Genomic DNA, 15,155 nt, shown 5'->3' with positions numbered 1-15,155 from the left:
TTTTATCCGTTTTGATTTATACTATGCACGTATTATGCTGCCGAAGCTACCGGACTAGTTTTCCTAGCTAGTTTATTGTGTACGTACTAGTAATTTTATTTTATTTTTGCTTAACTTTTTGTTGTTTGAAAGGAACATACTGTACTCGATCATCAACTATATGCATTGTGCGTAAAACATGAGAAGGATAACTTCGTTGAGATAAATGCGATATTTAAGGAAGGGGGATAAAGCTCAAGTTTATTGGTTTGTTTAACGTTTTTGATTCTCCCGAAATTTTATGGGATTTGTTACCTCAGGTATATTGCTTTTGTTTCTTGGGCGGATATAGACAAGAAATATCTTACTTTCCAGGAAAGATTCTTAGTTGACTTTTTGGAAAACAAGAAAATCACACTGTTGAAAAAGATACCAAGATTGTCAACTTAAAGAACATCAGGATCATGATTGTGTAATATATTACAAGAGCCTGATTTTTCATCATAGCCAAATTCAAACTAAGACATAACCTTCCATAACAGTGACTGCTTTGCCTCTGAGCAGAACCCTCTGCTTCTCTTTGTCCAGGTGCACCTTCAACGTTCCCCCTCTGCTTGAAGCCTAAACACATTCCAATAATAACCAAATCTTTCTTCAGAAACTAATTAATAGTAATACTCATCATTTTAAAATTGGTCTCAAGTTTGTGTGTGGAGAGAGAGATAGCTAAAAGAGAGAACCTGGTAGGCGAAGAAATCACACTTGTTCATCTTGAGGCTCCAGTAATGTGCTAAGGCACAATGCGCACTTCCAGTAACAGGGTCCTGAAGAGCCACACAGGAAGAGGTCATGTTACCTCATTGATTCCGAATCTCGGGGCAAAGTAGCGACTACAGAAATCATAAGTAGATTCAGCAGAAGCAGCGGCAGACACCATCATTCCTTCACAAGGGCATTTCGATATCTCATCTAATCTTGGCTGCAATTCAATGACAGCTTCCCAAGATGAAAGCACAACCTGCAAATCAATCGAAAAGAATCGAGATTTGATTCAATGGCGCCGCCATAGCAAGAAAGAAATGGAGACAGTAGTTGACAAAAATATATATTTACGAGGATGTCCTTCTTTGTGGCTTTAACATCAACAATGGTAGCTCCATTCAAGGCTTTGGAGAACAAAGAGAGATCATCATCAATGTAGTTGACTTCAAAAGTAGGTACAAGAGGGAAATCCAATTCGATTTCATCATCAATTTTGAGATGTTTAGCTGTTAGAGCCCCTGATAATGTGTCGAACTTAACTGTTTCGGAATCAATCAAACCAGTTGAGAAGAGAACGTGAGCAGATGCTAAAGTTGCATGGCCACACAAATCCACCTGCACACAAAACATAAAAAAGCTGAGAGATTCACAAGAGCCAGTGAAATGTATACAAGAAGTTATCTGGATCTCTATCAAGTCAATGATAACAAGTCAACGGAACAATTCCGAATTCAAAAGTATAGCAGTCATTAGCGAGCTAACCTCAGCGACAGGAGTGAACCATCGGAGACGGAATCGAGGGAAGTCTCCGATGATCGGAGTGAGGAAACAAGTCTCGGAGAGGTTGAACTCGGCAGCAAGAGACTGAAGCCACGCGTCGTCTCTCTGGTTATCGTTATCGTCGTCTAGAAAGCAAACAGCAGCTGGATTCCCTTTGAAGGCAGATTCAGCGAATGCATCAACAACGAAGTACTTGACTCCCTTTTTCTCCGCCATTTTTTTGTTTGACCACCCAAGCTTCTTTTTCTTTTTTTATTGGTGAATATTTTTGCTTCACTCTCTTTATTATTGGTCGCTGACTCTTTAGTCTCCTCAAATTACACTAAAAATATATAAACATAATAACAAAGACAAATCAAAGACAGAGACTAATATAAAATGTACAATGATCTTTAACTTCCTTCCATGAAAATACTACTAATCATAAATGTGATAAAGCATCTTAAATATTCTTTTACCAAAAAATATACAAGACTGTTTGGTTGAATGAGTTTTATAGTGTAAGCCGTTATTTATCATAACATTTTTTGGACTTTCTACTCCTACGTACTCAAAACGTGAAATCTAAGTATACATAACGTTTATATAACTTGTGAACATCTATAATGATCAAATGCTAAAATAAAAAATTCGGCTAGTATATATTTTTTTTTGTAAAATGCGATTAGTTTTCACATCCTTTTTATACAAATTGAACTTGGAAAATCTCTAATGATTAAATGACGAGATCTAAAATGCGTTTAGTTTTACATCGTTTTGTAAATTTAGTTTTATTTAAATTACCTTCCATGAGAAAAGACAATATCAAAACTCAAAACTTTTTTTAAATAAACTGAAAATTTTGAATGTTAAATTGACATCACGATGCAAAAATAAATTGAACTTGTGAAACTAATGAAATAACAAAGTTAAATGACATGATGCCTAGGCGCAGTTAGTTTTCGACGTGATTAAAATTTAATACTTACATGGTTTTAGTTTTCAAATGACTAATTTTTAAAAGTTAGTTTTCAAATGACTAATTTTTAAATTTTTTTAGTGAAATTTACATGGTTTTAGTTTAATAAAAAGTTATTTTCTTAAAATTTAGGGGCTTTTGCAAAAATGCTACTTTTTCAATGCCACTTTTCAAAAATACCTCTTTTTTAAAACCTTATAAAAAATGATCTTAAAAATATAAGATTTATCCAAATATATATGTAATATTATTAAAACATACACAAACTACATTTCTATGTATCTAAAATCTTATAAATACTTTATAAATACCTTATAAATGCATTTTAAATACATTTAAAAACCTTTAAAATATCTTGTAAAACCTTTGAAAAACCTTAAAAATCCTTTAAAATAACTTGTAAAACCTTTAAAAACACCTTATAAAACCTTATAAATACTTGGATCGAGTCTTCAAGTAGTAGTTACAATCCATAAGTACCTTATAAACCTAATAAAACTTTATAAAAATTTCAGATTTAAAAAGGGGCATTTTTGAAAATGAACATCTAAAAGGGCATTTTTTAAAAGGAGCACACCAAACGGGGTATTTTTAACAATTTCCCTAAAATTTAAGTGTTAAATTTGTTTTAAATTTTAGTCAAAATCACTATAATTTTCTAAAAATGAGTTTAAGTGGCAAATCTATATTACGTGAAAACATGCCGAACTTCGAACACCAAAGCTTACTGACCAACTAAGGACAGGATGCCTAGGCGCGGTTAGTTTTTGACGTTTTTAAAATTTAACACTTAAACTAATTTCTTAAAAGTGATAGTGAAATTAACATGGTTTTGGTTAAAAATATTATTTTCTTAAAGTTGAAGTTTTAAATTTGTTTTAAATTTTAGTCAAAATCACTATTATTTTAAAAAAAAAGTTTAAGTGTTAAATCTATATTACGTGAAAACATGCCGAACTTCGAACACCAAAGCTTACGGACCAACTAAGGACAGGATGCCTAGGCGCGGTTAGTTTTTGACGTTTTTAAAATTTAACACTTAAACTAATTTCTTAAAAGTGATGGTGAAATTAACATGGTTTTGGTTAAAAATATTATTTTCTTAAAGTTGAAGTTTTAAATTTGTTTTAAATTTTAGTCAAAATCACTATTATTTTAAAAAAAAAGTTTAAGTGTTAAATCTATATTACGTGAAAACATGCCGAACTTCGAACACCAAAGCTTACGGACCAACTAAGGACAGGATGCCTAGGCGCGGTTAGTTTTCGACGTTTTTAAAATTTAACACTTAAACAAAAATTTAAAAAGTAATAGTGAAATTCATATGGTTTTAATTAAAAAAAAATATTTTTTTAAATTTAAGTGTTAAATTTGTTTTAAATTATAGTAAAATCATTATTAATTTTTAGATCATTAGTTTAATTGTTTTAATTAACAGTTAATCTTTTTAAATTTATTTATTATTTAAACTAATCTTAAAGAAAAATAAAAGAAACCAAAAACAAAAATAAGAATGAAGAAAGTAATACCTTGTATAAATTGACCTGGCCGAATGGGATGCATTGTCTCTGTAGGAATCCTACAGTAGGATTATAGGATAGGCGAGAGTCAGACAAACTTTGATGGGCTTTGTAGTGTCTGTCCAAAGAGTTTCAATGACTGCAAGTCGTGTGGGCAATCCAATCCGTCTCTCTCACGCTCCGAAGTTGCGACAACATATCTACGTACAAAGAAGAAAGAATTGATTAGGAATCTCGAACAAAAATCAAAAACTTTGAGAAAGATATATGATTAGGATTAGAGGGAATTAATATAAGACATAATTTCAAATTTGATTAGTATAAAACCACTTGAAACATGAGAAGTCTCTGTTTTGCGATCGACTAGAAGAATAATTAGGTATTTATATATGATTTGATTTGGTCAAAAATTCCAACGAGATATAGAAAAAAATACATAAACAGATAAAGAAGCAAAATACCTTTTGATCGAACAGAGTGTTGTAGTCGGCGCAAGTTGGTTTGATCTCTTTACGACAGCCTTTACTTTTGCTTATGATCGCTCATCCCCAAAAACGAAAATCGATCGATTTTTTGGTTTGTTTCATGTATCAAACACAGTAAAAATTAATGAAAGAGTAGACTAAAATTCACGACTGATCTGGGTAGAAGAAAGAGAAGAGAGAAATAGAGAAAACAAAGAACGTTTTCCTGATATGAGAAAAGAGAGGAAAGTGCTATCGAATGGATCTCTGACTCTCAAGTTATATTTATAAACAATATTGTCAACTTCGAATGGAAACCTAAAAAAAAAGGAAAACTTGGCCGTGAGAGACAGAAATTACGTAAATACCCCCTCATTAGAAAAAAGGAAACTTTGTTTTTCGACCGTTGAAAAATTTCGTTTACGTAATAACGTCTAGTGGGTGAGCTGGAACTCCCATAGTTGGGCTTTGCAAGTGTCCAAAGGGCTTCGACAGTACTTGAGACGGTTAGTGTTTATCGGGTCGTCGCACTAACTCTGCCAACTTCAATTCCACTTCCACTGCTTGCTTAAATTTATTTAATCATTCTTTTTTTTAGTTGTATGTTTGATGGATTTAACAAGGAGCCGATGAATTATTTCTTGATCTGAATAATGATGTAATAATGAGTGAATATAATAATCTAGTTATCTCAAAATTAAACATACATTTTGCTAATATACTAAACCCAAACCCAACTTTTACGAGCTTTAAATTTCAATTCGATTCTTGAAAATCATCGACAAAAGAACAAATATGGCACCCTATAGGAATTTTTTTTGCTATGAAAGTTTTTGATAGACCTAAAGAAAAAAAAAAAAAAAAAACACACAAACTGGTTTACTAATAAGCCATGTCTTGCACACCGGTCTCAGCCATCTTCTCCAAATCTTCTTGTGTCAACAGAGTTTTCCTTCCCATAGTCCCCGCCTTATCATACGGTTGAGCCATTTTCCGAAGAAACTGCAAAAAAAAACACCACAAAATTGTTGATTCATTATTTTGCCTTGTTGTTTGTTTCACTGAGAGTTATAGAAAAGCAGTGAATTATATAGGTTTACCTCGCGAGCAATGTGAATAGCCATGTCAGTGCTTAGATTCAAGTGTGCATCACGCAGATGCGAAAGTATCCAACCAGGTAGTTTGGACCGCTTATCATGACGGCTATATCTGCAAGTTTTACCGTCAATGGCAGTGTGTTTTGTTAGACCAAAGTAATGTGACATTCTAAACCAACATAAGCATATCTAATACTTAATATACTAGATAGAGTATGGAGAGAATCACATTTAGTAAATATCAAGAATCTAAATGACCAAACTCAGAGAGGGAAACTTTAAAGGCACATATCATCATCCCATAACTTATACCTTTTGTCTGCAAATATCATCATCCCATAATCAGCCTTTGACCGGATTACTCGCCCTACACATTGAGCTGCTTGCCTCTGTTTTAAAGCCAAAAAAGAGTTAACAACAGTCACAAACAGCTAAAAGAGTTGCACACCAAAATATAATATCATCATAAACTAAGAATCTTACCAAGGCATCAAAAGTTAGGAAATCGCCTTCTTTTATTTGAAACGTATCATGCAAATACTCCAATCTTGCTCGTAATATCCTGAAAGTTTCACCGTTTCCATCGTATCATCTCTCACGTACGATGAAAATATAAATACAGAAAACCGGAAACTGAAAGGATAAACATTCATTTGAATAGAACTTACTTGCTTAATGTATACTGGAATGGTACTCCGTACATTACAACCAGTCTTCCATAATGACGATCAAAATCGATACCTTCAGCAACTTTCCCCCTGCCGTTTAAATACAAAATTTGATCACTTTCTTTCAAATTTCTAAAAGAAAACTCATACTGAAACCTCTTTAATATTTAGTTAACCAACCAAAAATAGGAGAGAAGAACCAAAAATTTATTGCCATGAATTCCCAAACCATCTACCATTCACAAATAGAATGTTTACCTGGCCACAGAGAAGAAAACTGCACCTCTTCCGCAATCGCAAGCCCTGCGATAATTATCCAGTGCCAATGTTGTTTCTACAACATCTTGTGTTTCAATGAAAACAAGCTTCTGTTGCATTATTTCCTACAAACATTAAAAGCATTGGTAATATTGGTAAACACATATACATTAATGCCTGTAGCACTACAAATATTTTCAGGTATCATAGAAATTCCAATTCATGCAAAACTGTGAAAAAAATACTGGCATGGTAAAGCCAAGAAGAAGACCTTACCTTCAGAATTCCAGTTTCATTCCATGTAGCAATAATGCCATCCATGTATGAGTAACTAACAAAGAAGCAGACAACTCCATCAGGAACAATAGATACCATCTCTACCAAAAGCTTTCCGTAATTCCTCACAACACCAGGATCACTTCTCATGTCAAATTTGGTGCTAACAGGAAGCTGATCACTGAAAAAGAAGACAACCAATAATGTCATTACATATAAAGTTAAAATATAAGGTAAGTGTTCAGGATTTGTTTTATGAACCACATACCTTCCCCGAGTCAGAACCATAGGGCAGATGCAGTCTCGTGTCATTGACATCTTAAAGCTTCGACTAACAACAGGAGTGAAACTAAGAAGACGTGGATAAAGATCAATTGGGCTCAACGTGCCTGATGTAATCACGACTGACTGGAAACGATCAAACACCGGTTTGATCGCCAGAGACGCATCATGACAGCTCAACTAAGATACAAAAGGATATATGTTTCAGATACATTTCTCAATTATTCAAACAGTAGCATTTACATTTTGAGTCATAATATCTTAAAACCCCAGTGACAATACTCAAAAGTAAGTAGATCAACACCATATTTACCTGCAATATAGGATCTGGAATATGGGGCATTCTCTCGTCATAAGGCTCAATGATGATGGAAAATCCCCGGGCATATGTCCCAACAAGAGTTGCAAAGTCGCACACTGTCTGGATAGGCAAAAACTCATCTGTATCTGTAATTTCAAGGGTTAGCATGAGAGACTGGAGCCGGTCATAACAGAACTTCAGTGTTTTCTGCTCAATGCCAGCCTGAGAATTCAGCGACGATACAAAGCTAACAGGGCTTTCTTTCTCTACGTTCTCAGTGTCAAGCCGTACCCCCAAATACTGAAGTAATCGGCGTAAAACATGCACAAAATGCTCAGCCCGTCTGATATTCCCCGGGACAGCCTCCTTTAGAATATCATGGGGCAGTGCAGGGTTTGCAAGCCATTGATCACTTCCTGCAGAAAAAAATTGTTGCGTCAAGTTCATAAAATTAGAAAATATGCCTAGTACTTTGTGTGCTTTCAATCAAACCACAGATCACCTTCCTGAACACATACTTACCAGATAAGTCCCCTCTCAGTGCTAAACCCTCAACCAGCCGGTTGTATTCAGCTCGCAATCTTCCTGCATCAGTAGCCTTGAACCTTCCTACCAGTTGGACAATTTTAATAATGATGACAAAGCGTTTGTAAATTTTTTGTTCCCCTTTCAGTTCTTTGAGAAAAAGCAGTGCCATAAAACCAGATTCTTTTCTTATTAACTTAAACTTCCCTAAGAAAACCAACAATTAGCAACTGGAGTGAGCAGACACCCAGATGGCATTCAAGAACAATCAGGAAATTCAATTGAAAAAGAAAAAGACCCTATCACTATGTTTATTGTTGTATTAAGAGTGGCATGTCCAAGCGTACTTAAGAATAAGCTATGTAGGAAAAAATTAGCGTACCTATCAATTTCTTGCCTAATCTTATTAAGATTTCGATTAGCTCCTTCAAGTGTAACCCTCCTCACACTGACGCTGAGTGCTTCAATACACACGTTATCGATATTATGGGCCTCGTCAAACACTACAACTGACTCCTTTTGTAACTCCTTTGATATAATTCCAGCAACCTTAGGATCCAGTAAGTATTGGTAGCTATAAACAATAACGTTGGCGAACTGAACCATATGCCTCGCGAGAAAGTAAGGGCACCATCCACGATTCTTACCAAACGCCCTTAGATCCTAAAATCCAAACACACATATACCATCAGCCAAAATGTGCAAGTAACCTCGGAATAGGTCCGAAATCAAACAGCATTCCGACTTAAACATAAACTTGATCAAGCAACAAATGTGAAAAACCTAAACTTTATAAATCTTACCTCTAAAGTATAAACACCAGGAGGCAACAACGCATTGTCAGCAGCCTTTTCATAGTTCTCAAAGTAGTCACAGAGTTCTACATTTGGATTCTCCGTGGACAAAGCCCTAACCCAACTAGCAGTCCGTTTCCTACAGGCGGCATCAACAGAATCACGATTCTCGGCAGCTAAAACCTTAGTATTAACGCAAAGATTCTTCCGAGAGGAAAGACCAATGGCGAGGATCATAGCCTGGGCGCCGAGATGGCGTACTTGGTAGTCATGTAGTAGCTTAAGCTCACCCAATGTTTTCTCCATCTCGTGGACAGTACGAGTACAGTAGACAAGCTTGATCGGAGAATCAGGACGAGAGAGTCGATAGCTGGTGATTAGAGAGAGAAGAGCAATGGTTTTGCCAGTTCCGGTAGGCATCTCGAGAAGACAATGTCCCTTAGCGTCTAGGGCTCGCTTCAATTCAACCATGTATTCGTATTGTTCTGGATATATGTTGTCATAAGGGAAGTAGACAGTTACGTCTTCGATCTTGAAGATCATCTTTCTCTTCCTCCTCGTTAAAGACCTAGAAATCGAAATTGGAAGCAGAAGAATTTAGAACTTACAAAACCCTAAAAACTCGGGATTCACTTCAGCAAAACAAGCGATTTCGAGTTGGAGTCTATAAACCCAGCCAACGAGAAGGAAGGAGCAATTGAAATTAATCGAAGAAGATAACGAGAGAAAACTTACCGGCGAGAATGGAAGCTTCGTTGTGTTATCAACGACTGAGAGAGAAATCGGTAGCAGCTTAAACGTAGAAGAAGAAATTTTGCGCCTGTGTTTGTCACCGAGAGGTGAAGGAAGTAGAAGAGGACTCTTATGAAAACTTAAAAGCTTTGTTTCTTTTTCATTCTGACCCATATTTATTTATTTTTATGCGTTTGACCCCCCAACTTTATATATATATATATATATATATATATATATATATATATATATATATTAAACTTCTCGAGAAAATTAGATTTTTAACAAAGAAATTAATATTTGAATGAATAGCCCTTTAATCCTTTTTTTTTTTTTTTAAACAATAGGCATATTTCATTGTTCTTCTTTAAATGTGGATGGCAAGTTTAGTAAGGTGCTAATAAACCAGTAAAAGAGTACAATGTATTTTCGAAATTGGAATTGATACAAAAAATGCTGGTTTTATCTAAATCTGGAACAGGGTTTAGTTACAACAATATAGAGATACATACAAACTCTCAAGTCTTATTCTTCAACTGGTTGATGGAAAGCTAATCCCTTTATCACATGTCGGCATTGAAACCTGCAATGACACAGAAGGCATTGTCAAAAACTTGTTTAGTGTGTAACTGGAGAACTGTGAATAAGAGAACTACCATATTAGATCATTTGTGGGCGGAGAATTTGTTGCATTGTCTTGCGTTCTGCACTTGAATCTCAACTTTGAAGGCACAAACTGCAATAATAACAGGTGAAGGAAATCGGAATCTTCTACATGGATGTGTGAAATAGGATTAGTACAAGTCTACTATACCTTTCTGTTGTATCTGAAGTCACGTTTAGGAAGGAAATGTTGGGGAAGATTCAAAGTAGGTGGAGCATGAACCAATATGAAGAGCCTCATTGGACCTGCAACTCAGAAGAAGGGAAAAGAATCACTAACAGTTCACAACAATGCTTAAGAAGTTTGAAATTTATGCAAAAGTTACCTGGGTAGGAAGTTGATCCAGCACCCGCCGAGATCAGTGCTCGGATAGTCTATAAAGCCAAAAAGAGTGAAGGGCTCAACCTTTGCTTACTTAAAATGGACAAGGAACAAATCACAAGCAACATGAACACAGAGGTAAGAAAACAACCTTTTTTGAAAGTGCTTCTGCAGCTTTGGATTTAGCAAAGTCACCTTCGTAGCCCAGAAGAGAATCACTGTGTTGTGTGAATAACAACTCATAAGCTTTTTGAGGCCGTAATGGACTACCACCAAGAATCAACACAACTTTCTGAATATCAGGAGCTTCACGGATCATTAACTGCAGCGCACTTCGGAGACTAGAGATAGTTTTCATCAGTTTCTCCAGTTTCTTAATCTCATTCTTCACCTCTCTCTTTCTACTCACCAGTTTTCTTCTAACCAGTGGTTTCACTTGAGGTTGTGTAAGATTCGCCTCCTACAACCTAAGATTCTTAGATTGTGAAAAAAAGACCTTAAACCGTAAAGTGAAAATGGCGTCAGTAGAACTAACATACCAAATCCGTAAGTTCAGTTTGCAATCCATCAAATTCAAGGCTCATGTCTTGTATTACCCTGCACAGATGTAAGTAACCAACAACAGTCATATTGGTAAAGGAGCTTTGTGTAGCCAAAACCAAAAGCTGCAAATTTGAAGTTTCTAGCTTTGATTTTCAGTAAAATACTCATAGTGGAAACAACATGCTTAATTCTAAAACCTAATGGAAGTAGTTGTAGAGCTTTTCGATTTCCCCTAGAATTGAACATAACTCACCTTCACCTACCAGGAATTAATCTCTAAACTCACACTAATTGATCCAGAATACACAAAATTCATAAACATCAATCTATAGTTCCTCTAGAAAAAACCTATTAATCACGGGAAATCGAACACACTAGACAAAATTAACGGAGAGATTCAACAACACACAAAACAGATACATCGCCACCAGATAGAACACCAAATTAGGATAAATCGAAGCATAGAGATACGAAAAGAGGAAGAGATAACATACGAAGGGATCTGTTGATGCATATAGAGGACGAAACCGACTATGTCATTGATGATATGGAAGACGCCGGAGCCACCTAGTGAAGAAGCGGTGGTCGCGATGTCTACGTCGTAGTTCTCCTCCGTAGTTCCTTCCCCTTCCGCCATTTCCATCTTCAATCGAAAGCTCTAGATCCGCCGCTGGTTTGTGTTGCTGAAGAAATTTGAAAAAAGCCAGTAGGCGGGTGAGAGAAGACGAAGAAGAAGAAAACAGATCGCTCTAGAGGAAAAAAATCACTAAATTAATCCCTCTATGAACTGAGAATAACAAATCAACCCCTACACTTTATTAATTCAAAAGTTAAACTTGTTGATTTATTACCAAATCACCCCCCCTAAGCGGTGGCGAGTGTTGGGCCGAGAATAGAGGGAACTAATTATAATTGGATCCAGTTTCGGCCCAATTTTCTGGTTCTATCAGTATCATCAAGCTGCTAAACAGTTTCTACAATTTGATAGAAATCATTGGTCTGGGCAAATAAACCAAACCGAATGTACCGAACCGAAACCGAAGTAAAAAAAACCGAACCGTACCGAACCGAAATTTTGAAAATAAACGAATGGATAGTAAATTTAATAGCCGAAATAACTGTAACCGAAATATTTTGGGTACCTGAAATATCCGAAATACAATTATATTTTCAAAATAATTAGTTATTTATATACCAAATAATCAAAAATACTTGAAAATATGTAAAAATAGTTAAAATAATCAAAAATAACCGAAATATATCCAAAAATATCCGAAAATACTCAAAAATAACGGAAATATCCGAAAATATCAAAAGCAAAATAACCGAATGGATACTAAATTTTAAAACCGAAAAAACCGGAACCGAACCGAAACCGAACCGAAATTTTAAAATATTCGAATGGATACTAAATTTTGAAACAGAAATAACCGAAACCGAATGGACCCAACCAATAACCGAATGGTTACCGAAAGCCCAGGCTAGAAATCAATGTCATCGTGTATAAATCTTTACCAAAAAAAAAACCCCGTGTAAAATCGTGTTATTTTATCAAATAATATTTTCATGACCACAGTTATGTTATTTTTTCATTACACACATGCACTCCCACCCACTTGAGACTAAAAGACCTAATAAAAATTGAAAATTTATCTAATGATAAAACACCAAGATTACTTGGTATGAAAACCCTTTTTTTTTTATGTTTCATATTCGGATTCCGCTGAAATTAGTTTCATTCCATTAAGGAAACATATAACTAAAACTGTTACAACATCTTGTTGTGTGCGATGACTAATTTCATCACATATTAGTCGAGACACTATAACGTAGTAAAACTATAATGAATGCACATATTTAACCATACAAAATTATTGTACCGGCCGGCTTTATTTTTGTTGCCAAAATTGATATAGTTGTTGCCAATATGAATTAGTGATTTTTTTGGTTTAAGAGATTAGGTTATTTTGCCCCAAAAAAAAAAAAAAAAAAAAAAAAAAAGAGAGAGAGATTTAGTTTACCAAAAAAGAAGGTCATCAAAACTCAAAATAGAAACTGGGCAAATAAAATAAAATATATATGTTTGATTATTAAAAAGAATGATTGAGATATCACAGAAATGGGTGCCGCATGAGATAGTGGTCAATAATAAGCATCAAGTGGCACATAGAACCATGGAAATTGAGCTCTCTCTCTCTCTCTCGATATTCGTTTGCAGAGAAACAAAGGACACTTTAATATATTTACACACTTTTGGGACTTTAGATTATTGGACATTACTCATAAGTTGTCTAATTCTCATTGGTGGACATTTATATACTTTGCAAAATTTATATGTTGGGATGTTCATTATGTACGGACACTGGGACTAATTTCTTCGTCCATGTCGGGGAATATATGCAGAATACATTTTTTTTTTTTTGGTAAAAGTATGCAGAGAAGATTAGCATGGTCTATGCAGAATACATATGTACACCTCGAAACAATTTCTGTGAGTTTATAACATTTAACACCAGAGTTTTGGTTTTGGATCTTGACTCATAGTCTCGTTATAACCGGTCAAGTAAATCCTAATGAACAAAATATATATATATATATATATATATATATATATATATATATTCGTTTCTTTTCCGAGCTTCGGGATATCAGAATCAGTGTTTCTTTTCGCAACTTAGCCATATTCACTCATAAACGATCCGAAACATTTTTGAGTAATAATGTTGTTTTTATTTTTCCGTAGTGTGCTCTAATCTGTTTCTATTAATCTCTGTAACTTCTGTCAAAAATTTAAAATAGTATAAAATTTCACTTTTTACCAAAAAAAAAAAAAAAAAACCTAATGAAAATGCATCCGATTCTCGAAAGATGATATATATTTGGATGGAATTCCAAATTACTCTAAAATTTATGAAAGAGCCGAATATCCTAGAAACATTTCAATTATGGCCAACCATAATTAGACTCAAAACAAGAGAATACTAGAACATGTTTTTTTTTCTTTAAAGGTAGACATTTCAACCACTAAACCACCATGAATTGATTTAGAATTATCCATGATTATATGAGACTCTATATAGTGAAAATGCCCATGTTTTATGTGTTTCATTTACCAAATATTCTATAACCAAAAACTAGAAACGAACGATTGATGTTGGCAAAACAACAAGCATATCGATTTTCAGTTGATGCATGCACGCAAAAAATTACTTCAAATTTTACATGAGCGATATTATATATACCTACCGGTTCTATGATTATTGTGTAAGCAAAATCTAATTTACTGTATATCGACCAATGAGACAACAAGTAAACAATACCGTTCGAAATATTAAAATTTTAACATTTTAAATAAAAAGTAAAATGATTAATGAGGTCATGCACTTTGGTATGATAACGCAAAAAGAAAGTAAGAGAGTCTCTGCAGTCTGCACAGTTCGTACAAGGAAAATCTATAAACAGAATCTAAATGATAGAGCAAAAGGCAAATTTAAAGTTTAAATAAATAAAAATGGTGGGAATTAAAAGGAGAAGTGAGCAGATTTTTTTTGCATGTGATGGTCATGTGCGTGTGGGAACAATCTTTCCTAATGTTTTTTTTTTTTTTTTTTTTAAATCTTCCTAATGTTCATGTGGCCGTTGTACATACCACATGATTTTTTCGCACATGGTTTTTTCAAAAAAAAACATTTTAGTCATTTCAACTATATTTAATAATTTCTAGTATAGCTGGGCAGTCGGCCATTCACTTTCGTTCATTTTATTAAGTTTGATATTTTTGGGTTGTTAGATTTGTATCATACTGACCAGATGTATTTAGCTTAAGACCATTATAAGATTCAAAAAAAATGTAATTTAAAATATAAATCATCATCTGATGACCTAAATAAATACTCCAAGATATTCTTATCTTTGATATACTTCCTCCATTTTACAAAGAGTGTCATTTTAAGGTTTTAATTTCGTTTCACAAAGAGTGTCGTTTTTTGTTTTCAATGCAGTTTTTAAGATTAATTATTATTTTTATCTTTATTATTTTAGTTTATTAATTAGAAAAATGAATTATCTAGTGTAATAATAAAGAGTAAAAATGAAATTTGTTTATTTTTCTTAATTTGTGTGAAAAATTGTAGAATAACTTTGTGAAACATAGAGAGTATTATATATGAATTTTAGTACTATTGATGTTCCTAATTAAATTCCTGCTGCTACTGTTGATGTTGTTGTCTAC

At 34.2% G+C, this 15,155-nt stretch overlaps 3 protein-coding genes across 4 annotated transcripts; all 3 read right to left on the bottom strand.

The window, feature by feature from the left end:
• Positions 1-367: 367 nt before the first annotated feature.
• Positions 368-4,684, bottom strand: LOC9325509 (phenazine biosynthesis-like domain-containing protein 2). Of its 2 annotated transcripts, XM_021012422.1 has the most exons (7): positions 4,461-4,684; positions 4,009-4,199; positions 1,504-1,843; positions 1,282-1,356; positions 836-997; positions 720-803; positions 368-600 (listed from the first exon to the last, which is right to left on the bottom strand). In XM_021012422.1, the coding sequence occupies exons 3-7, from the start codon at positions 1,735-1,737 to the stop codon at positions 493-495; spliced, it is 663 nt and encodes a 220-aa protein (XP_020868081.1). In that variant the 5' UTR covers positions 1,738-1,843; positions 4,009-4,199; positions 4,461-4,684; the 3' UTR covers positions 368-492. The 2 variants fall into 2 exon arrangements, with proteins under 2 accessions (XP_020868081.1, XP_002889445.1); XM_002889399.2 differs by lacking the exons at positions 4,009-4,199; positions 4,461-4,684 and having other exon boundaries at positions 1,093-1,356; positions 1,504-1,833.
• Positions 4,685-5,117: 433 nt separating this feature from the next.
• LOC9325508 (DNA repair helicase XPD) lies at positions 5,118-9,548 on the bottom strand. Its single transcript, XM_021012421.1, has 13 exons — positions 9,400-9,548; positions 8,674-9,232; positions 8,253-8,533; positions 7,868-7,950; positions 7,358-7,761; positions 7,031-7,224; positions 6,763-6,943; positions 6,487-6,611; positions 6,229-6,318; positions 6,044-6,122; positions 5,873-5,949; positions 5,564-5,672; positions 5,118-5,465 (listed from the first exon to the last, which is right to left on the bottom strand). The coding sequence occupies exons 2-13, from the start codon at positions 9,205-9,207 to the stop codon at positions 5,346-5,348; spliced, it is 2,277 nt and encodes a 758-aa protein (XP_020868080.1). The 5' UTR covers positions 9,208-9,232; positions 9,400-9,548; the 3' UTR covers positions 5,118-5,345.
• A 222-nt stretch (positions 9,549-9,770) lies between these two features.
• On the bottom strand, positions 9,771-12,125 carry LOC9325506. The gene is made up of 7 exons (XM_021012423.1): positions 11,419-12,125; positions 10,921-10,978; positions 10,533-10,841; positions 10,386-10,434; positions 10,211-10,305; positions 10,053-10,132; positions 9,771-9,979 (listed from the first exon to the last, which is right to left on the bottom strand). Exons 1-7 carry the CDS (start codon positions 11,565-11,567, stop codon positions 9,922-9,924), a joined length of 798 nt encoding a protein of 265 aa, XP_020868082.1. The 5' UTR covers positions 11,568-12,125; the 3' UTR covers positions 9,771-9,921.
• Positions 12,126-15,155: the final 3,030 nt, after the last annotated feature.

The sequence above is a fragment of the Arabidopsis lyrata genome (genome assembly GCF_000004255.2).
Source record: "Arabidopsis lyrata subsp. lyrata unplaced genomic scaffold ARALYscaffold_1, whole genome shotgun sequence".
Taxonomy (NCBI): domain Eukaryota; kingdom Viridiplantae; phylum Streptophyta; class Magnoliopsida; order Brassicales; family Brassicaceae; genus Arabidopsis; species Arabidopsis lyrata.
This window is presented reverse-complemented; position numbering and strand designations above follow the sequence as displayed.

Coding starts and splice junctions, on each gene's coding strand:
- LOC9325509 (XM_002889399.2), bottom strand. CDS start 1,737: ATGGCGGAGAAAAAGGGAGTCAAGTACTTCGTTGTTGATGCATTCGCT. Junction 1,357..1,503: donor GGTTCACTCCTGTCGCTGAG/GTTAGCTCGCTA, acceptor TTTTGTGTGCAG/GTGGATTTGTGTGGCCATGC. Junction 804..835: donor CGAGATTCGGAATCAATGAG/GTAACATGACCT, acceptor GTGGCTCTTCAG/GACCCTGTTACTGGAAGTGC.
- LOC9325508 (XM_021012421.1), bottom strand. CDS start 9,207: ATGATCTTCAAGATCGAAGACGTAACTGTCTACTTCCCTTATGACAAC. Junction 6,612..6,762: donor ATGAAACTGGAATTCTGAAG/GTAAGGTCTTCT, acceptor TAATGTTTGTAG/GAAATAATGCAACAGAAGCT. Junction 5,673..5,872: donor ATGATATTTGCAGACAAAAG/GTATAAGTTATG, acceptor TAAAACTTGCAG/ATATAGCCGTCATGATAAGC.
- LOC9325506 (XM_021012423.1), bottom strand. CDS start 11,567: ATGGAAATGGCGGAAGGGGAAGGAACTACGGAGGAGAACTACGACGTA. Junction 10,435..10,532: donor CAGAAGCACTTTCAAAAAAG/GTTGTTTTCTTA, acceptor TTGGCTTTATAG/ACTATCCGAGCACTGATCTC. Junction 9,980..10,052: donor CCCACAAATGATCTAATATG/GTAGTTCTCTTA, acceptor GTGTCATTGCAG/GTTTCAATGCCGACATGTGA.